At 29.8% G+C, this 23,977-nt stretch overlaps 1 protein-coding gene across 4 annotated transcripts in view; it reads left to right on the top strand.

Annotated features, from left to right (window-relative positions):
* The window catches only part of LOC136969465 (uncharacterized protein PF3D7_1120000-like), a 44,333-nt gene that overhangs the window by 9,016 nt on the left and 11,340 nt on the right, over window positions 1-23,977 (top strand). For 3 of the 4 annotated variants that reach the window (XM_067263633.1, XM_067263632.1, XM_067263631.1), the window contains exons 1-4: window positions 5,993-6,126; window positions 8,181-8,318; window positions 11,172-11,250; window positions 17,239-17,341. In XM_067263633.1, the coding sequence (XP_067119734.1) occupies window positions 8,249-8,318; window positions 11,172-11,250; window positions 17,239-17,341 (252 nt within the window). In that variant the 5' untranslated portion in view covers window positions 5,993-6,126; window positions 8,181-8,248. Of the gene's footprint in view, window positions 1-501; window positions 628-4,242; window positions 4,342-5,960; window positions 6,127-8,180; window positions 8,319-11,171; window positions 11,251-17,238; window positions 17,342-23,977 lie in introns of those variants that run through there. The other variant, XR_010879831.1, reaches the window with a different exon arrangement.

Here is a 23,977-nt window from a genome sequence, read left to right as displayed (position 1 = left end):
TTAATATACCAAATCAAGAGGAGTTTTTTTTACATGAGAATGGATTAATCATTTTTGCATTACTTCTTATGGGAAAGGTTCGTTTGGTATATGTCCTATTCGGTATAAGTCTAAACATCAGGAACTGATTAAGTTCGTATACCGAGGTTCCACTGTAGTTATTAAATTTTTAAAAGTTTTTAATGAAAACTTAAAGAATCTATAAATTATTTTATTCTGCTGAATTTATTTTGCTATTGTTTCAATTATCTTTTTATGAATTGTCAAAAATTTTAAAAGTGCTTTAGCAAATTATATAATCAATTAAAAAATAGTAATTTTTAAAAATTTTATATATAAACAATAAGAAAAAAGTGTGTTTTGTCAATAAAAAGTAAAAAACTTTATCCATTATTTTTCCTTACAAACATTTGAATAATTTAAGTTCAGTTCTTTTTTTAATAAAACATATTTGTTTATTGTTATTTAAGGATTTCTCTAAGATCATTTTTGTATTAACAGAGATAAATTTAGAGCTGAATATGATGATAAGTTAAAGCATGAGATGGATCAAATTCGAAGTAATACTTATCAGGAAGTTCAAAAATTAAAAAATCATATGAATTCATTTTATGAAAGAGAAATTAGGTAATGTTTTTCAAAATTTTTAAAATATTAACAAAATTAAAATTTTTATTACTTTATATTGCTTAATATTGAATATATTTACTGTTTTTTTCTCCTATATAAAATGCACCGGAACAAAAGACATAACTTAGAGAAAACTATTTAAGAAAAAACTAATAACATATAAAACAGATATGCGCTCAGCAAATAATTAATTCAATTCACCACACTGCACCTTTTGTGTTGTTGAGAAAGTATTATTGAAAAAGTAAATTCCATGCTGTTGGTTTTTTATTGAAAAAGTAATTTCCATGCTGTTGGTAGGCTGTCTGCAAGGGATACAGACAGCCTACCGACAGCATGGAAATTTATAGTAAAAAAATTTAACACAATCTCGCAGTCTTGCGTAGTTTACATTTTTCTTCAACTATTCCTTAACAATTTGCTACTATGTTTATATAGAGTATCACTAGTAGATTTATTTTTACTTTTTAAAAATACTTATTTCTATTACTATTCTGATTTTATTGTATATTTATATTTGTATATATTATTTTTCAGTTATTTTCTTGATCCTTTTTTTCCATTGTTGAAATTTTGAATTTTTAAACAAATGTATTTTTTTTAATGGAACGCCAATGTTCTGTTTTGCACGTTAAGCCTGAGGATGGCCTATTGAGTAGGCCGAAAACATTAGTTTTTTCAATAAAACTTTCTCGGCAACACAAAGGTGCAGTGTGGTGAATTGAAATAATAACGTATTTGAGGAAATGAAACATGAATGGGTGGACTTTGCATAAAATTTTACTGCTCACTTGAGGAATGTTCTAAGATTAAGTTTACACTTTTTTAACTTTGCTCTACAGGCAATAAAAATGCCATTTTCCATTCCAGCTGTGAGTTTGACCAGATCCACAATGAAAGTGGCCAGGTGATAGAAGAATTGAGTCTGAACCCATTAAAATTTGATCTGATGCCACTTTGAGTTTGCATCATCAAAGTACAACCAGTCTGCTACATCTGGCTATCACACATTTTTGATTGTTGAAAAATTTAATGAGTTATTTTAAATTTATCATTTTTTTTATTCTGGCACTATCACATGAGTATAAAAGTTGTAAATCTCTACAATGGAATTTTTTAAAAAATAAAGAAGTATTGTGAATCCATATGACCAATTATTGGAAGTTAAGTAGCTAATATTGAAAAATTAATCGCAGGCCATATGTTGGCCATGTATGAGCTAGTCAATCTGTCAAAGTTTTCTGCATCCTTTTGTGAAAATTAAAATTAATATAAAAATGAATATTATGACGTTGATTAATGATAACAATAATAAAAAGATTGTTAATAATTAAAAAATAAAGTTCTTAAAATAAATTGTTTATTCAAATTTATTAAATTTTTATATTTTTAAATTTGTTCACATAAAGTCTTTTATAAATAATAGTATCTATTAATTAACTAATTAATAATTATATATTTTGGACCTAAGGTTTTTAGAGTTTCATAAAAAATTTTTTTTATTAAAATCTTTCTATAAAATCATGCCTAAATATTATGTAAGATAGGGAAGGGGAGGGAGGATCAAAGAAAATATTATGGTTTCTTACACAAGGATGGGTGAGGGTCTAGAACAGTGGTTCCCAACCGGTGTTCTGCGGAACACTGGTGTTCCGTAAGCATCTCCCAAGTGTTCCGCAGATTTAGTCGCAAATCGGAAAGTGTACAATCGTATTCGAGCCACCGAATATCAAAAAATTAAAATCATAAAATTTTCATAAACTTAAATATCTATGTACGACTCGTACTTACGGCGTGTACTACTGTTTCGAATAAGATAAAGGCAATGATAAAAACTGAATGAAATATGTAAAAACATCAGGCACAAGTTTTCCATTAAAGTTATTTAGGTATATTTTTTCCTGTCTTAGAATTGGCATTAATAATATGAGTAGAGATTTTGAATTATAACTGCTCAATTCTAATAAAGTAACTGATGACAAGCTTATGTATTTCATATTAACTTAAGTAAGTGTTTCGCTAAAGAAAATTGCTCACAAAAGTGTTCCGCATTCTAGAAAAGGTTGGGAACCACTGGTCTAGAATGACCAAAATCACCCATATGTAATTTATGGACAGTCTCTTAGGAGTTTTTCTTTTCTAATTAATAATAAATTAATCATGTGTATAATAAAGCCTTTTGTTACACATATAAGTGATTTTTATATTATACATAATAGTGAACCAAAAATACAAGTAGTGTTCAAAAAGTTTTAGAAATGGATAAAAAAAAAATATGTTGTAATGTCTTATCTATTGAATCAAGAGTCCGATAATATCCTAACAGTGCATTATATAAACGAGGGTTTGAAAGTGCCAGGTTTGGACTTTGTGTGGGCAATAAACATAAATAAAAATCATTATTAATGTCAAAAACCTGAAATAATTACTATACATAATGCAAAAAAATCCATTTATTACTAAAAGCCTGAATATGTACAATTAATGAATAACATTAGAGAAAAATCTTGCAAAATATAATAAAGATAATTTATCAAAATTAAAAAAAAAAAAACAAATACAATCCTTTGATACAAGTATTGGTATGATGTTTTAACCTTTCAGCAGTGGGATAGTCAGGTATGGTGCTATCTCTTAGTAGTGGAGAATATACCTGGGAAATTTTTAAAATATTTTTTCACACAATTTTTCTCATTATTGTTTTGGAAAAAGATTTTGTAAACAGTTATATCTAGTAAAGAAAAGTCTTTTTGTATTGTTACATTCAAACCTGTTTTTGTGCGGTCTTTTTTTGTGTGATTTTTTATTTGTGCGATTGTTTTTGTGCGGTATATGAATTTCAATCAAATTGGTATACCACACAAAAAAACTTGCACAAATAAAAAATTGCACAAGAAAAGACTGCACAAAAACAGGTTTGAGTGTACATAATTCATTTTTTGTGTGAATTTTTTTTCGCAGTAATTTTTAGCTAGTTTTTGGCAATACCCCCAAAAAGAATTTAGCGGATATATACATCCCTCACCACTGCCACACGATCGCCCTCAACATATATATATGTCCCTCACTGCTGAGTGGTTAATAAGATTCTATGGTTAATGACTCAAAAAGAATGATAATATTTACAGAATGTTGCTATTATTCTAGAAGACATCTTCCATTTGTCTTTTTCTTACAGTAAATATAACTTTTACTCCATTCCTTGAGAGAGTATTATTTCCTCCAAAATGTTACAAAGAATGAGAATAAAGACATATATAATTCATAAGTCAGATATAGACATATATACTGTAGTTTAAAGACATTTTCAACAAATATCACAACCATTTACCATGAATTTTAAAAGTAATTTTGTCATTTTTCTGTACACTGTCTCTTAACTTGGTTAAGTATAATAATTAATAATTAAAATGGTAAAACTGTAGCTAACTGTGGATATGAGTAGCTAGTATAGATTACTTAAACTTTTTGAATATATAATAAGAAATAAGAATAGAGATATTAAAGAAATTATTTCTGATAGTTTCATTTATTTATTAAATACTCAGTAAATATTCTGAGGTAAAACTATTATTTCATTCAAAAATTATATTTAATTTTCTGTAAATTTAGATCATTACAAGAATCCAGAAGTGCAGTCATTAATCAAAGAAAAGAATTGGAAATTATGTTTGACAAAGCAAAAGCAAAGATTGAAGAACTTTCATCAGAGTAAGTAATTCAGTACATGATTTTTAAAATTTATATGTTAAATGCATTATTTTATTTTAAATATTTCTCTGTTTATTAATATTAATAAGAGATAAGGAGTTTTAATTGATTATAATGGTTACTAATGATAACTATAAATGTAATAAATTAATTAGAAACAAGTAAGAATTTATCTAATAATACAATTTATGAATTTTATTTTTTTAAATTATGTTTTCCTGTTAATAATTATACTGATAGATAAAAAAAAATCAATAGTTTTAAATTACGTACTTCTGTACATTGATAGTCTTTAATCTTTTAAAATTTATAATATATTAATTTATTAATATAATTTATTACACAGTACATGTGCACTATAAAGAATATCTTTTTTAATAATTTAAAAATGTAGCTAGAAATGTAAAATGTATTAAAGTTGTAAAAAATGTAATATTTAAAAAATTAAGCTTTAATTTTTACATTTTATTCATTAGATACTGTTGTATTTAGTATTTTATTTTAGTAGCTTCTTTTTTTAATAAGACATTTCTATTAAATATTGATAATGTACAGTACAAGCATACTGAATTTCTGTAATAGAAATTTAAAGATTATTTTTGACAAAATCAGACAGAAATTAGTAATATATATATGTTATATATTCTGAACAAACTAATAAATCTTAGATTCATTAGTTTGTTTAGAAGAACATAATTAAAAATTTTACTTATGTAAATTATACAGTATGTTGAACTTGAAGATGATCCTTCAAAAGGATTAAAAAATATTGGTTTACAATATAAAACAAATTCTGGAAATGATTCTCAAACACAAGACCGTGCTACTGTTTAAACACTTGGCATCTTTTTATCTTTATTCAGTTGATACGAGTATTACTACATATTTTGGGCACTGCCCTTCATCAACCAACTTGTATCCTTTCAGTATACAGTCAAACCTGTTTTTATGCGGGGGATAGGGACCGCATAAAAAAGTCTCACGTAGAAAATAACTCGAAACCGTACGAAATAACTAGGAATTGCTTTTTTAACTCCTTGGGCCTTTTTCTGCAACACCTAATGGGGGAAAAAAATCCTCTAAGAATTTTAATTTTTATATTAATTAATTATTTCCACTTAAATACGAATCTAACATTAAAAAGTTAAAAATAATCGTTAAATAATGATTTTATTTGATAAATATAGCTGCAAGAAGTGTTATTTCATTTAACAAGGTGTGAAATTTCACACCTGCAGTCTAAAGCTGGAGGGGAGCTAACTTACCGCATCTGTTCAAATATAACATAATATTTATGGTTTTTATGCTATTAAAATAAGAGGAGGCTGAAATAAACATATGAGAAAAAAATTTTACTGAATAAAAAATGAAAAAACCTGCTGATGTCATAGAAAACAACCAATAGAGTTTTTAAAAATTTTACAGGAGTCAATTATGTTCCAATTTGATTGAAATTTTCATATACCTCACAAAAAAAAAATCGCACAAAACAAATCGCACAAATAAAAATCGCACAGAAAAAGACCGCACAAAAACAGGTTTGACTGTATATATGTAATATTTTATAATCTATATTATTATTATAAAATATAAAAGAAAACAAACTTTGTGTGTTTCAGACTTCAGAAATCTAGACTTGAAACAAAAACTACTATTTTAGAGCTTCAAAGTGAAATAAAGCAAAAAAATTATGAACTAGATAAATTATTGGAAATACATAAGGAAACATCTCTTAAATTACAAGATCAGCAACTTGAAAATGAAAAACTAACTGCAAAATTAGAGGTAAATTTTGAATTAAATTTTTATAAAATAAAATATGTACAATTATGATTAGCATATGATTTTATGAAGAAAAAAATAGAATGATGAATATGATATATCATCAAACTATTGAATGTTAATATTAAGCAATAATTCATTACATTACATTTGTAATAAAATGCTGTTGGGAACCTATCCTATGAGGCTATATGATTGATTATACTTTAGTAAACTATTGAATATTTTAATATATTTTAACAGATTTATATTATAATAATAACTATAGCATTTTACATATCAAAATAAGCATCAAAGCTGTAAAGTAGCCAAATTGGTACATCTGAAAAGATGCTTCAGGTAATCATTATAGCACAGGCACTACTATTGGCCTGTGCTGTAATGCTAATGCTGAAGCTGCACAGGCATTACTATTGGCACATCACATTTATCACTCAATCCTATGTAAGTTTTAATGAATACATATTTATGAAAGTGGTCATTAAAATGCACTGTTGTTAATAGAATCAGCTATATATGACTATACACAATTTCATTTACACTCTGCTCCATAATTTTGCTTTAAAATTATTATATTTGTGAGGCTCTGGACAGGTCCGAACCTCATTGAAATTCAGGTTAAAATCATTTATTTTTAAGGATGAAATTATCCTTTTTTTTGAGAAAAAAAATAGAAGTTAGAAATAGTTTTTCTTAATGAAAATGACGCAAACTTTTAAACAATAGAACAATGGAAAAACGAAGATCGGCTTTTTCTGGATGGGAATTGAATTAAACGTCTATTTTGACCTCTCCCGCATCCCAAAAGGTTATGAATTGTCACTAGGTGATGAGGAGAGACCAATCAGAAAGTGAAATCAGAGGAAATCGGATAAAACCTGAAACTTCAAGGACGTGATGGCTTCTTCTTCCGAAAGTTCCAAGTGACAGATCTATTGTTGTGTATGTGTCTCGTGCTCATCTTCGTCTCCGTCTTCTGACCTCAGATCGACATCTTTCCATCAACGGAAGTCGACCGCATTGTCCTGGAGTCATCGAGATGTCAAGAGAACTGGCCATTCGCAACCCAGGGACACTCCTTCAAAATGGTACTATCTTGGAAAGGAGAGGAAGGCCCAGAGGCTGCTGCCACCATAGAACTTCCAAGATCGTGAAAATCTTGTAAACTTCTTTCGTGTCAAATAAATGGTTTTTTGTAACCGTAGAGTCTGTCTCAGTGCCGATCGCCCACATACGACCCTTCACGACCACTCGACCCTCTTGACATTTTTGCACTCTGTCGGTAACCCTACATATTTATTGTATTAAAATATGAAATGCAGTATCTTTATATTTCATATTTGTATACACATTATTTGTTAATAGTATTATTTGTTTTAATTTGTGCAATTGCATTTATGAATTTTAAATTGCAGTTCCTATACTTTATTAGTTATGCTGTTTGAAAAAATTAATATGTAAAATATTATATTGTATTTAAATTTTAATTAGTCAAGAAAACAATTTTTTTTAAATCTAAAAATAATATACAACAACATTGTCTTAATGACTTTTGTTTATTGAAAATAGTATAATTTCTAATAATTTGATTTTTTACAGTTCCTTTTAAATTAGTTAATTTCATTAATTTTGAATGGTTTAATGGGAATTGTTGTTTATTCCATTAAAATTTAACAAATACAAACATCCTTGTCCAAAATAGGATTTGAGCATGTGATCTGGAAAATTAGAAATAATGTCTTACATATTTGTTCATCAAATTGACATATACTAAGACAAAAATATTCCTAAAAGTATTTGCTATTATTGCTTTTTACTCTTTTGTGATGGATAGTTCAAATTTATATATATTTTGTATTTTAGAAAATTTAAAGGTTTTATTGAAATTTAATCTAATAATATATTGCTTAGTTATGTCTGAAAGCTTTTGTGGTTATGATAATTTAAAATTCAGCAAAATGCATTATAATTATCATCATTATCTTTTTGATTTATTATGATATTAAAATTGTATTTTTAAGTAATATATATATATATATATTTTTTTTTAATTACAGGCTATTAATTTAGAGCTTCAATTAATACAGCAAAAACAAACTTTATCTGAACAAGTACTTGAAAATAAATGATACAGTTAGAACAATATAAAAAATTAGAAAAAGACTTAGATGAAATTTCAGAAAAAGTTAATAAAGGTAAGAATCAGTTTATGACAGATAATTTAGAAATGATGGCAGCCAATAAATTATTTATCTTTAGTTAAACATTATTTAGAAAATTGATGTTTTTTTTAATAATTTAAATCATTAGAGTATAAATGCAACATTTTTATTATTGATTGCTTTATTTATAGAGAAGTTTTAAAAGAAAATATGATCATTAATATTTTTGACAGTTTGAATATCATACTGTTATAGTTGTACTTTTTAAATTTTAATATTTCAATTAAGTCTTTCGTGTTCATTTTTTAATATTTATTTATTCAAGCATACTGGTACAACCTTGATGCAGGGACAAAACAGACAGAAAATCATACAAGATCATACAACGTATTCATTAATATAAAACAAATATATACAACTTATAACTAAAACACAATAGTAAATCAAAAATTAAATTCATTCTAAACTTAAAAGTGGGAGAACTATCCAAAAAAATAAAATAAATAAATAATTACCAGAAAACTAGGCTATATCTTACCTAGAAAATGAAAAATCATCAATTTAGTCTCTTATTCACAAATCAGATTGTCTCCCATTTTTCAATATTTCTCAAAATTAAAATGTATAGAGATTAAGCATATTTAATCATAATAAATAAAACAACCCAAAATGAACATAAGAGGTCTGACACAAAAGTAACAAGAGTAACTCTAACTTTAAAACTAACAGTGAAAAGGAAAAGATATAAAGACTGAACTTGAACTACACTCTTTGAATGAGAAAAGTTTCATCTTGTTTGCTTAATTCAGCAGCAGTGGACAAATATGTTTTTGCACTTGATTGGAGAATGTCTGGTTTAAAAGTAAACAAAAAGTTAAAATCAAGTTTTTCATCAAACTTAAGAAATCTGTGATAGAAATCTTTCAATTATTATTAATGGAGATTATCTTATGCATATGTTTTTGAAAGGTACAGTACCAATGATTTTCTCTGAAGATAAGGTAAGATTGAAAGATGATGACCATCCAGGTTATTGTTTTCTGTGACATTCAAGGTGCTGTGATGACAGAGTGGGTCCCAGTAGTTAGTCTATCAATTAACATTCTTATATTGAGAGTGACTAAGTGAGAATGAAATGACCAGGATTGTGGAGAAATGTTATCATGCAACAGAGTAATGCAGTGGACACAAATAAAAGGATGATGAAGAACATTTGTAAAGTACTATTTTTTTTTAGTATCTTAGGAAACCGACTATAATTACGGTCGGTGAAACTTCCGTTAACCTAACGGGTACTTTACGCGGATTCGAGATTAGTTTGCCAGGCCTGGGCTTTTAAGCGTGCACCGAAAGATTAGTAATAACAACGATAAATATCAAGTCAGATCAAAAGTTCAAATATATTTAATTAGCAACTAGAATGTACTACGTACAAATGTCAATAATCCAAACAAAATTTATTAACGAAAATCAACAAGTCAACCCGACAGTAAACTTAGCTACTTAGCTTAACTTAATATTAATTCCCCTTTGAAATTCGACAATCAAATACTTAGAAACTATGAACAAAATCTCTTACTAATTAAATGTCTATCCGTCACCTCACTATACGAAGAAACTACTTCCTCAATACTTTGATATCGTCAAATCGTCAATCGAACTCCTCTTTAACACCTTGGATCGTCCAATTATCAATCTGGACTTCTATCAGAAAATACTTCGCTTTCGAATTAACCTCGCTCTCAACAGTCGTCTCGGTTTGGAAATCACCTCGGTTTGGAAATCACCTCTCCTTCTTCGGTTAACGTACGGGTTTTATACTGTGAGGTGACGTCACACTTGAGCTGGGTTACTCCTCTTATTTACATACTTAGTTGCTAACATTAACTTTCTTTTCTGGCAGCTTTAAGTTTCCGACAAAGCTTATAAACCGTTTACAAAATATTTATCATAATTTTCTGGGATGTTTAAGACGGTTTATCAAGTATTTCTCTACTAGTGATTGTGGGGACTCCCCCTCCATTTTTTTTTCTCTGCAGACTGTTACTTCCGCCGGGCAGCGCAAGTGCGCAAGATGTTTCCTATGGTGCTTATTTCTCCGTGAGTTGTTTTTTCTTCATTTTTCATTAGTAACAAGAGAGTGGTGGGGAACCTTCGTCCTAAATAAACATAAACCCCAAACAAAAAGATAATAAAACGGAAATAATAATAAAATAAAAAATAAGGTTCGGACTCAGTTCCTTACACATTTAAAATATATATGTTCTTCATCATCCTTTTATTTGTTAAGACCTTACTCTCTGGAACTTTTTCTGTTCCCAAATGTTAAGTCTGTGCTCAAAACAATCCATTTTGTATCATTAGAAGAGGTGAAAGCAAAAAACGACAAAGTTCCTGAATAGTTTAGAGAGAATTAGCAGTACCATTCTTTTGAACAGGAAGCAATTTATATAGCTGTGCCAACTCAAAATAGGACTGCTGTGACAGTGATCACAAAGGCTTTTCTGAATCATATAAATAAAAAGAGTTACAACATCATTTTAATTATTTTTGTGTTGGACTTCATAAAATTAATAATGGAATATAACCACTGATTAGACTGCTAAAACTTAATGTTTTGCATATAAATTCAGACTGCAATTAAAAAATTAAAATTACGCATGTTAAACACAAGCACATTAATAATAATACTTAATTTTTATACCTAAAAATAGTTTATATTTAATAAATATAATATATTAAATGTAAAATGTAATATATATTCAAAATATATTGTAATAAAGTTCTAATAATCACAGACTTAGGAGTTATTTACAGTATAAATTTAAAATTATTTATTAGATATATTAAATAAAAAATATTTAAGTTAAATTTTTTCATATTTAGATAATGTAGAAGATGAATCAGTCCAATCCTTAGCAGAAAAGATATTAATTCCATCAACTTTAGGAAAGTTACAACATAAGTATGCCTTATTCTTTGTTAATTTTTCAATTATGATTTAATTTAAAATATTAAATAGTAATTAAATATAAAATTGATTATAGAATGGATATTCAAATAATTATATTCTTTGTAAATCTTCATATTTTATTAGAAAATGATATAATTATGATACAAGTTTATTCAAGAGAAAACGCTCTATTATTGTTATATAATTAGAATAAATTAATAATTTAGTTTTAGATTTAGATTTAGTTTATAATTTAGTTTTAGATATAGATATTGAGCAATATTTACATACCCTATACTCTATGATTAGATGGCTTGCAGGTCTAGTTAATTTGATGTGTGCATAATTTGATGCAAGTACTATAAAAAAAATGATAAAAATGAAACCATTTACTCTATGTACTATACGCTGCATAAAGGTTTGTATCTAATTCTAAGCGATCAGCATGAGTGAAAGTTGAGCACATGCAACCAAGGTCAGTTCTACTTGTTATCTAAGCAGTTTGAAATGGACTGTTTTGTCCTGGTAAAACTGCTAAAATTCATGGAAATTTTTGCATATTTCTACCTTGTCCTTATACTATACTTCATATGTTTTATAAATGAAATGATTAAACTTAATTTGATTACTGCAATTTTTATAATTTACAGAGAAGCAACACTTGATATGTTTGTTTCTTTCCTTTATCTAATCAAATTTCAAAAGAATAAACATACGAAACCTGAGAAGGAAGAAAAATTATATAAAGAAAAGATTGAAGTTTCTGATATGCGATGGCAAATAATTTCACAATCTCACAATAAAAAGCTCTAGCCATGCACATGTCATGATGTGTGAGCGATGAACACAAGGCTATAATAGCGAGCAGTACTTAATATTATTGGCAGAGAGCCCTAAAAGATCCCCATGTCAATCATTTTCCTTACCTGGCACATTGCAGAACAAAACAGTCTATTTCAAACCACTTTGATAACAGGTAGAACTGATCTTGGTTGCATTTGCTCAACTTCCATTGGGCTGATCACTTAGGATTAGATACAAATCTTTATGCAGCAAACAGCACATAAAATACTTAGCTTAAAATCATCATGACACATTTTTCTGTCATGAAAAAATAGAAGCAGTGGCACTGTGAACAGACGAATCAATACAAGATTTTTGATACATTCAATGGAAACAAGTGGGCAAAGCATGTATGCTACAAAAAATAGTGTGTTTGTTTTGAAATAGAAAAAATTGACTTTAATTTCTAGGCCATATGAATATTTTCATAAAATAAGTACTGTTTCTTTACCAATATGTTCAATTCATATGTAATATATATATATATATATATATATATATGATATATGTTACAGTAAAAACCCGTTTTTAGTTAGAACGCGTTTTAACTAGTTGAAACTAGTTTATACTGGATGTCTTTGTTAAAACCCATTTTGTCTAGTTAAAACTAGTTTTAACTCAAATTCATTTTTGACTAGCAGTAAATTCTAGTTTTAACTAGACAAAACGGGTTTTAACAAAGACATCCAGTATAAACTAGTTTCAACTAGTTAAAACGCATCCTAACTAAAAACTGGTTTTGACTGCAACATATGGAGTGATTCAGGGGTAAGATGGTAAGCGGGGAAGATGCCTACTTTTTGATATTTTCAAACAGTGACATCAGATATTGTCATGTGTTTGTATGATGAATCGTTGGGCCAATATTGAGTGTGGAAAGCTGTAGTTGGCTACTATTACCTCATTTTCTACATCCAAGAAGAATAAAAGCAAGATAAGAACGAAGTTTTTGTTGTGAAATGTTTCTAGAATCATTTTAAAACTAAAAGTTAAAATAGAATTTATTAAAAATTGCAAAAAAATTAATGTGTGATGTAGTTAAGGTTCTAAAATTTCCTCAATCTTCCTTACACACCGGTGATTCAATCAAAAAATACACTTACGTAAAACCAGATATACTAATCAATACTTACGTAAAACCAGACCCGAATACTAATCACTCCGGTTATCTGGTTTTACGTAAGTGTATTTTTTGATCTAAAATTTCCATTGTGAGCTACTGCCGATCCCGATCAGACACGCTAGAACACGTGACTCCGCTAGGCATCTTACCCCAACAAATGGGAAAGGTGCCACATTTTTCTTGGGGTAACATGCCTATTTTTTGTTAATTGAATTCCAATATGCCTATTTTAAATAAATTTTTGTTTTCTTGTTTTATTGCAGGATATGCATAGAAATTATATAAGGACTTCTCAAAAAGGTTTTTGCACTGAAAAAAGCTTTCAGCTAGCTATAAAGCACGTTAGAATGGGCGGAAACTTAACAATACTTATACTGCGCTGTTATACTTACTATGAAGTACTTTGTACTACATATGCAATAAATTAAATTTGGTTAAGATATTTGAAAATTAATTTCATTCAATTATATTTGTTATCTTACCCTAATGGCATTTGGCATCTCACCCGGATACTTAGGGTGAGATGCCTAAAATGCCAGACAGTAAAAAAGTCGTCATTGCAAACACAATATACAATTATTTTTGATATACTCCAAACTTTTATTTGAAAAACATGCTCAAGAATATGATATTTTTGTTAGAGGCCTCCAAAACCCAAATTATCATTATAATTTCCTTCATAAGCAAAATGTTAGGCATCTTTCCCTGAATCACTACACATAACTTTATTTATTTCCCCCAAACATATTTATGTAGCTAAAATTAGTTTTAACTAATGTTAAAAGTTAAAACTAGTTTTATCTAAAATCAAAACATGTACAGTAGTAAATTAACTAGACAAAACCCATTTTGTCTAGTTAAAACTAGAAATTACTGCTAGTCAAAAATGAATTTGAGTTAAAACTAGTTTTAACTAGACAAAACGGGTTTTAACAAAGACATCCAGTATAAACTAGTTTCAACTAGTTAAAACGCGTTCTAACTAAAAACGGGTTTTGACTGTAACATATATATATATATAATTTTTATGTACTCCATTATGAAGAGTGATTATTTTACCACACTACGTAACTATTGTAACTATTGTATTCATTTGTATAGGTCAAAATCCCCAGTATTTATTCAAGGCTGATGACTATTCGAGACTCATCCCTTAATTTTTAATTTTGATTATTTTTACTACAATATTTTTTTTCATTTCAATACATTAATACAGTTGGTCAAAAGCAATGCAGCTTTTAGTCAAAAATTAAAAAAGAAACCTAGGGCTCTTTATTGCTAAATTATAAAGGTAACTCCAGTGTTTTTAATTATTACTGTAAATTAATAACAAAAATGATTATTTTCAACTTACTATTTGATTTTCTCAATAGTCCAACTAATCACAACAGCAAATACTACTAGCAAATACTGGCATAAGACCACTATTTTTTATATGCAGGGCCATTGAGTACTGTGTGCAGCCTGGGGCAGAGCAGGTCCCTTTTGTCATTTTTTCAACAAATGAAATATATAGAGAATACTTCTTTATTAATAAAAAGTACTCATAATGATTTTATTTTTTGACGAGACTATGTCTCATCTCTGAAATCACGCTGCTGTCAACAGCTGCACACCTTAGAGGTATAACGGCGTACATGTCAGGAGTTGCAATTTGGCACAGAGTATTCGGTGCCCAAGTCATGTGCACGTAAAAAAAACCTCAGGGGACTGAGAACTGGGTCAAAATAAAATACAAAATGGTGAGACTTTCTACAAACAGGTGTGAGATTTTTGCATGTGTTGCTCATGGTCTTCGAGACAGTCTCATCCCAAGAATGGCTTTGCCATTTTACTTGTTTGTTAGTAAAAATAACATTACTTTATAGGGATAGGAACCACTAAGAGTTCTAAGTTTTCTCTAGACCTTGAGAAAAATTCCCAGCTTCCTCTCTTGATGGCCCTGTTTATATGACATTGTATTCTTGGTATGAGGATAATAAATTTTTTCTGGAAATGCATTTTTATCAATATTGTACTCTACCACAGTCAGAAATGAAATAAACTCAATATTGATAGTATAAAAGTTTCCAAAATTTTACAAACTTTTTATTTTAACTTATAATTCAAATAATTGCCAGAGTACTTATTCAAGGCTGGTAGCTAATTGAGTTCCAGCACTGATTCAAGGAAATATTGCATGTTTGCATAACAAATACAAAAAACTGTAATAATAAATAATAATAAAGATTACTCTCAAATTTTACTTGCATCAAATTAACCCAGAACCTCTAGATTCCAGTCTCCATTCACATTGTTGCACAGAGGTAGTGCCATTTGTTATAATGTGGTTGCAGTTTTTTTTTAAATTTTGTCATCACACACAAACACTTCCATTAATAATTATTGGTTATAGTTTTATTTAATTCTATTTGATTTTTTCTTACTTATTGTCTTAAATAACTATTTTTTTAAATCATTAAATAAAGAAATACTTTATTTAGAAACTTAGATAATTGTTTATGATGCATTTGGTTTTCCTCTTTCATATTTGTTTCTTTTATATCTGTGAATAATTTAATCAAGTTTCATTTTATTTTATTTTATTTAGAATTATTGATTGATAGAAAAATAGATATTTTGTAGTATTTTAATATTATGTGGAGAATTTGGGTAGGGTGACTGAGTTATATTGAAATCAGGTACAAATTTCAATCATAACAAATAATAGAAAGCTCTTCCTTATTTATGAGATTTTGATTTATGTGAGGTTTTCAGGAACAAGATACACTCTTAAATTGGGGTTACACTGTACAGTATTATTTTGAAGCCTTTTGAACTTAAAAATTCGATACAGGTAAATTGAAAGAGTTTTATTTGAAATAACATTTTTGTTCATTTGTAAACAAAAGTATTTCTTTGATAAAAGAGTGAATTCATGAATAAAAATGTTAATTTGATTTATACAAGGTGTGATCAATAAGTTCTGAGAATTATTTTTGGTTTTTACAAAAGATGTGAGACTTTTTTACTTTAGTGAGTAGATGTTGCACCTTGGCAACAGTCTAGATACTAGGGTGTTTTTGTACCAGATGTCATCTTGGTGGCTTGCATGCAGTGGCAGAAAAGAGGGAAGAAGGGATTGTCTGTGTTTGCCAACGATGCAATTTAAAATATCGGATCTGCAGAAACAATGAGTGGCAATCAAATTTTGTCTGAAATTAGGGAAAACAAAATGGCCATAAAAGTTTACAAAAATGGCAGTTCAAGTTATGGTTTCTTCATTACCACAAAGCACTCAGTCACAAGGCACTGTCTATGAATCAGTATTTGGCCAAAGAGAACAAACCATTAGTTGAACATCTTCTGTATTTGTCAGATTTGGCTCCTTCTGATGATTTTTTTTTCTTGAAACTGAAAACTGTATTGAAGGGTCTTTGAAAATGTCTTTGAATGTTTTTTCAAAGACATGGAAGCCATAAGACAAAATGTGACAGACTCTAAAGGCCATTTCAAAATCCAAATTCAGGAACTGTTTCCAGTAGCTCCAAAAACACTGGAAAAAGTGCATCTCAAGGAGACTACTTTGAAAGAAACCAATCTTAAGTGGTGATAAGTGCCTTCATTTACTGTATTTTAAAAAAATAATTCTCAGAACTTATTGATTACACCTCATACAACTATGAAGTAAATGAACACATAACATATTCAGATGAACAGAAATCCTCTTATACTCTACTAGAGTATATTATCAAGTTCTAAAGAAACAAAAGTGCTAATAATAATCATAAGGAATATATTGTATAATAATTTGGTAAATGTTTTCAATTATTCTTAGGCTATCTAATAAAAATGTTACACACAAATATCATACAAAAAGCTTGGTTTTTAATAACTTTAGAATGTTTTTAGAACATTTTCACTGTTATCCTCAAAGATATTTGCTGAAAATAAGATTAATGATGTCTAAAAAATATTTCTAAAGTTATGTAAAAATCTAGTTTTTTAATGATGTGATGGGAAGTATTTCAATAATTTGTTAAATCTTTTTTCAGTGTAAATCTGTTTCATAAAATCACAGAACTGGAAAAGAAAATATCTTCATTAAGTCAAGAGTTAAGTGAAGAGAAAAAAATTAAAGAAAAATTACAAAAAGATGTAAATATATTTCTGAAATTTATTTATTTATTTATTTATATATATATAGTGGGTGATTGGTTAATGAACAGTTCAGACTGCAAATAAATTGGATAATGAACACTTTTGCAAAAGATTTTTATGTTTGGACAATGAACACCTCACAGAACAAACACAAAAAGAAGTGGTGTGAAATAACGAATACCGATTGATTTTCCCTTGTCTCCAGGTAATAATTCAAAACCTTTCAGAGCATGGGAGATGTCGACATCAATGCTCAACCCAATATCAATCAGATAGTATTCTTTTGAACTTTAAAACTCTCCCTTGTAATTCCAGCTTTTTGTTTACCTTTCTGACAAATAATTTTTATAGTCTTTGCAAGACTGTCAGACAGTTGTTAAGTTTTGTGTCAGTTTTTATTTTCAAATGGTGAGAATTTAACTATCTTATCAGATATTCATTAACGTTTTAATAGCAAAATTTCGAATATCATTTGGGCCTCACATTTACATAATTTTTTTGTGCACTAGTTGATTTTTGTTCTCTGAATTTTTGTGAGTGCTTTTCTGAACTTTTTATTTTAAAAAAAACTAATAATATTATGAAGTCTAAAAAGAATGGAGTGTCAAGAAACATGCTCACCATAGAAACCAAGCAAGAGATAACAGCCAAGGTAGAGAGTGGGCAGAAGATATCTGACGTTGTTAGGCAATATGGCTTGAACAGGTGTACAGTAGTCACAATGTTAGCTAAGAAAGATATAATCAAGAAGATTCAAGGAGCTAAAGGAGTAATGAAAATCACATCTGAGAAACAAAGATGTGCCATCCATGAAAAAATGGAGAGATTGCTTTTAATTTGGATAAAAGAAAGGGAAATGAAAAGAAATGTAACTGGTATGACTATCATTTAAGAGAAAGCCAGAGAAATTTTTGAATAACTGCACATTTGTCACATGAGGAGATAGGATTCAAGGCTACCAATGGATGGTTTGCAAAGTTTAGAAGGAGATATGACATTAAACATGTAATTCACTGCAAGTCTGCTAGTGCAGACGATGAAGCTGAGAAGTTCTGTCTCAAATTTGAAGAATTCATTAAAAAAGGATATCGTCCACAACAAATTTTCAATTGTGATGAAACTGGTTTATTTTGGAAGCGCATGCCAAACTGTACCTGCATCACGAAAGACAAGAAAAATATCCCTGGGCATAAATCCATGAAATACCGATTGATGTTACTTTTGGGAGCTAATGCTAGTGGTAATTTGAAGTTTATCCCACTTCTTGTTTATTATTCTGAGAATCCTAGAGCATTCAAAAAAAATCCATAATTAAAGAAAGACTGCCAGTGATGTGGGGATCGAATAAAAGGGCATGGGTCTTGCAGGCTCTTTTCAAGGAATGGCTGTTTGAAATTTGTGCTTCAAGCATCAAGTATTACCGTCAGATCAATGAATTGCCATTGATAGCACTGTTGCTATTGGACAATGCATCAGGACACTCAAAAGACCTTGAAAATAATTTGCTGGAAGACTTTCTTCGGCTGACAGTTCAGTTTCTGTCTCCGAATACCACTTTGTTAATACAATCAATGGATCAAGAGGTTATTGCAGGTTTCAAGAAATTGTACATTTGAGCACTGTTCCGTCAGTGTTTTGAAGCATGTCACTTCTCCTCAATGATGACATTAAAAACGTTTTGGAAAGAAAAATTTGATATTCTTGAAGCTATATGGCTCATTCAAAAAGTATGGTCGAATGTCACTCAATGACAGGTGAATTCTGCTTGGCAAAAGCTGTGTCCCTCCTGCCTAAAGGAAGACAGAGTTGATGTCCCTGAAATTATGGATGAAAATGTGACAACTGCTATAGATCTGGAATTGGAGGTGAATGAAAATAGCATTGAAGAGCTTGTAATGGAACCATAAACTGATCTGACAACAGAAGAACTCCAAGAAATTCAGCAGTTTTTTTTTTTTTTTGAAAAGGAGGAAGACAAAAGAGGATCAATGCCAACATCTGCTATTAAAGATTTTTGAAGAAATGGGAGGAACAGTCTTAGAATGGCATCCAAACTAGATTGATAATAATAGACTTTGGGAATCTCTACAACAACAATGTTATTAATTACTTCTGAAAAATCTTGAAGATGAGAGAAAAGCAATCGATATTGGACAGATTATTTAACGTCCCACAAACAGAAAAAAAATGACTGATAAAAATGCAAGACTGTGTATATATGTATTTTTATTATTACATATACATAAACATAGTAAGAAAGTATATAATTTTTTATTTATTTTTTGGGGTCTCCAGAATGAATTAATCAAATTCCCATAAAAATATGTGATAAATTGATAATCAGTTATCGAAAAATTCGGATAGCAAACATGGTTTTGGAATGGATTATGTTCGTTAACTGATCACCCACTGCACAAACAAGATTATATGATAATGTAAATCAGAAAGACCCAATTATTTTCAATTTGAGGGCCAAATTGTATGCTTGAGCTTATATTACAAGATACAGAAATAAGTTTTTCTGATTATATGGAAGATAATATTATCCCTTTCCCATAATAAGGTATACATAACACATTTATTTTTATTTCATAATATGGTGTACAGAACTCTTATACTGGAAATTTTTATATTAAATTCATATAAACTTTGTTTAATTCTCTTATAACTTACTGCTAATATAAATATTACTCCATTTGGTTTCACTGTCATTGATTCATTGACATATATATATATCAATGAATATATATATATATGCACAGTTTGTCTTTTGTGAATGGAATTCCCAAGTTAACACTCAGATATTTCAAGAGAGAAATTAACTTAAATAAATAAATAAATATATATATATATAACTGTGGATTGTGCCTCAACAATTGAAAGGGATATGTTTAACCTTGCTTAAATTGTTGGAGTAATTCTTGAACCTTTGGCTACATATTCCTTTGTTTTTTTTTGTTTTTAGATGAAATGTCAGCATAAATATCTCATTTTTCATATTGTTCTTTGGCCTTGTACTAAATTCTTGAAACAGTTAAACAAATAACTTCAAACTCAAGCTGCATTTCACCGATTGTACTCTGGCTCAATTTGTTTCCAACCTTATGTTGTAGAAAATACAGTAAAATTCCATTGTGCTGATAGAGGCCAATTGCTTTGCTTTATTGCCTTTACTATTTGAAGCAAAATTCTCTGAGGCAATATTTTCCACATCACTGTCACAACAGGTGTTATTTTTATTTGCTTCCATTTTCAATTTTTTTTAATGATATTATTTCATGAAGTAATGAACTTCAATTTCTGCTACTTATGTAACCTGAGAGAATATTTTATTAACCTTTAAATACCAAAGCTAATGAAACCCACATAATGACTGAACTTCAGTAACTAAAGTGCCTTGGAAGTTTCTCTGAAATTTATTGTTGTAAATGTTCCTAAAATGTTTTAAACAGTTCAAAAAATTATATTGAAAACTTTTATTGACATTATTCCATTATAAAAACAAGTGAGATTAATTATAAGTAGCAAACTCAAGATAAACTCTAAAAAGAAAATAATTAAAAACTTCATTCATACAATAAAAACATCAAAAAATGACTAATATAAATATATGAAAATCGTAAACTATTGTTTTGTGTAATAAACTGAAGATATCTGCTATATCTTTATCATTACTCAATAGCATATTCAACACACACAGTTATGGTAGCTCTTCTTTGATGGACTTCATGTATGATGTTTTTGCAGGTATTACAGGTTACTTTACTCTTTTTCTTCTTTTCGGGGACATTTGAACATCATCTACATTTTCTTAGTTTGACTGTATTATCTTGAAGACAACCAGGAACTTCAATGCTGCAATATACTAGCTTTTTATGACTGTAAAACTTTATTGTAACTAGCACAAAACTTCATATTTTTTTTAACTAAATCATTTGCAAGTCCCAAAGGAAATATTCATCAACAGCAACTCACTCCTTTTTCCAATCTGGATGCTTCTCATTACTGCACATACATCTCACATATTCATAAAAAGTCTGTAAGGCCAGTGGACAGTTTTCCTAGCACAGCTCTCATTATTTTCTTCAGAAATACTATCACATTGATGTTGAAAAGAACAAATTTACCATTTTATTTTTTGTCATTTAGGAGACTATTGTCAACTTCTTAGTAAGCAAAGCTTCTTAAAAGCAAATCTTAAGGAATGTTCTAGGTGAGAAGATACCTTCAGTTTATTTTGTGTGACATTTTTGTTTTTATGAACTGTCCCAAGCAATGTAAGATTTTTGGTTAGTAAAAAATTGGCCAAAGCAGCTATGATGAAAAAATTGTCAGTTGTAACACCTTGTCCTGAGCCATAAGAAGGTTTCATCAAGTCTTTTACTACACAATAGTCTTGGTCTTGTTCTCTTGCCTTACCAAGAAGTTTACCTGTGTTAAATGTATCACTGTTGCAAGTTATGTGTTCGCAGATAGTGAGCAGGATACCTTACAAATAAGTTTAAAAAATCATACACGACTACGTTGGTCCGTTCCAAAGTTATACCAAACCAAAAAGTGGCGGGCTCGATAGAGGCGCCACGTCATGGCCATTTATTTTTATAAGAAAAAATAATACAAAAGTTATATAATACAAATCATTGCTACACACATAGGTAATGACAGGAAAGAAATTTAACACTACCCCTCAATGATTTGTCCCATTTTGCTTACAGTCATCGAGTCCAAGTTGTCTAGAACATTTAACGTGTTTTCCAGTACACACTGGTTTTGTTAAAATGTCTGCTACCATTTCCTTGGTAGGGCAGTACATAATACATACATTCCCATTCTTCACTTCATTTCTTACAAAATGATATTTGACATCAATATGCTTCGTATGTTGACTCGCACGATCATTCTCTGCCACTTTCATACAACTTTGGTTATCCTCGTACATAGTTACTTTCTTATCGACGGCTTCCCCAAGGTCCAGAAACACTCACTTCAGCCAAGCAGCCTTTTGAGCGGCTTCACAAAGTGCAACGTACTCAGCTTCAGTCGAGGACAGTGTCACATTACTTTGCTTTTTACTGTACCAGGATACAGGACTGTCTTGATATTTAAAGACATACCCTGTATGCGACTTTCGATCTGTGTTATCACCTGCCCAGTCTGAATCGACGAAACATCCTAGTGTGGTTCTAGTGTTGCTCTTCTCACCCAATTTCAGTTTCCAATCAGCTATTCCCTTCAGATATCGAAACAACCTCTTCACCTCATTCCAGTCAGCTACTCTCGGTTCCTTAGTACACTGGGCGAGGATGGAAACTGCTGCCAATATATCTGGGCGTGTGTTAGTTGCAAGGTGCAGTAAACTACCTATATCCTTGAGGTACAGTTTGTTACTTTCCATCCTTGGTTCCCTCTCTTTAATTTTGTAATATCCAGGATCAAGGGGAATCTTGCTAGTTTTTGCACCTTGGAGTCCAAATTCTACTAGTTTGTCAGTTATAAAATGTTTTTGATTTAGATGGAATATTCCATCACCATCTCGATCAAATTTGATTCCGAGGTAATGATCGATATTTCTGAGGTTTTTCATGTGGAAATATTTGTTAGTTTCCACTTCAAGCCAATCTAATGCTTCTTTGGAGGTTGATGCTGCAATTACATCATCAACATGTACAATGATGTACATTGTTGCATAGCATCTTTTTCCAGTGTACAGACAGGGGTCATTTATGCTCTGCGCAAAACCGCATTCAGTCAGTATTTTCATGCAATTTTCTGTTCCACTCAGTAGCTCCCTGTTTCAATCCATAAAGGTTTTTCACAAGCTTGCAAACTTTGCTCGGTTCCTCTGTGTCATAGCCTTTAGGTTGCTGCATGTACACTGTATGGTGTAGGTCGCCATTCAAGAAAGCTGTTTCAATGTCATAGTGATTCACATGCATTTTACGTTTAGCTGCTAAAGTGAGCAAGATCCTAAGGGTTGTTGGCTTTGCCACTGGAGCAAATAACTGGTCATAATCCTCCCCGTATTTTTGACTGAAGCCTTGTGCCACCAGATGGGCTTTGTATCTTGTCGGTTTACCATGTGGATCACGTTTAATTTTATATATCCATTTGCTTCCAACAACATTTGCTTCTGGTGGTGGATTGGCCAACAACCATGTTCCATTTTTCTTGAGTGCACAAATTTCCACATCCATTGTCTTTATCCACTCATTTTCATCTTTTCCGTTGACGGCTTCATCGTAGGTTTTCGGTTCAGAAACAACCGTACTTGGCATTGCTTCAATCAATCTGTCTGGGTGACGACCTTTGTTTCTCGTAGAGCGACGGAGTGGCAGATTGTCCTCAGATTGCTTGTTAAAGATAGCTCTTTCATTTAGGTTAACATCCACTTCGCTTTTGCTGTCATCTTCACTGTGGTAATGTGGGAGGAATGAATTGTTAATCGAGCCCATGTTGTCATGTGGATCTCCTTCTATGAAGACAACGTCATGACTTATGTTAATTTTCTTGGTTACGATATCCAGCAATCGATATGCCTTGCTGCCACTTTCATATCCCACAAATCTTGTTTCAGTTGCCTTTACATCCAGTTTCTTTCTTACTCCAAAAGGAACTCTTGTGTAAGCAATACAT

The sequence above is a fragment of the Centruroides vittatus genome, unplaced genomic scaffold, assembly GCF_030686945.1.
Source record: "Centruroides vittatus isolate TY-2023 unplaced genomic scaffold, ASM3068694v2 contig_1788, whole genome shotgun sequence".
In the NCBI taxonomy this organism is placed as follows: Eukaryota; Metazoa; Arthropoda; class Arachnida; order Scorpiones; family Buthidae; genus Centruroides; species Centruroides vittatus.
This window is presented reverse-complemented; position numbering and strand designations above follow the sequence as displayed.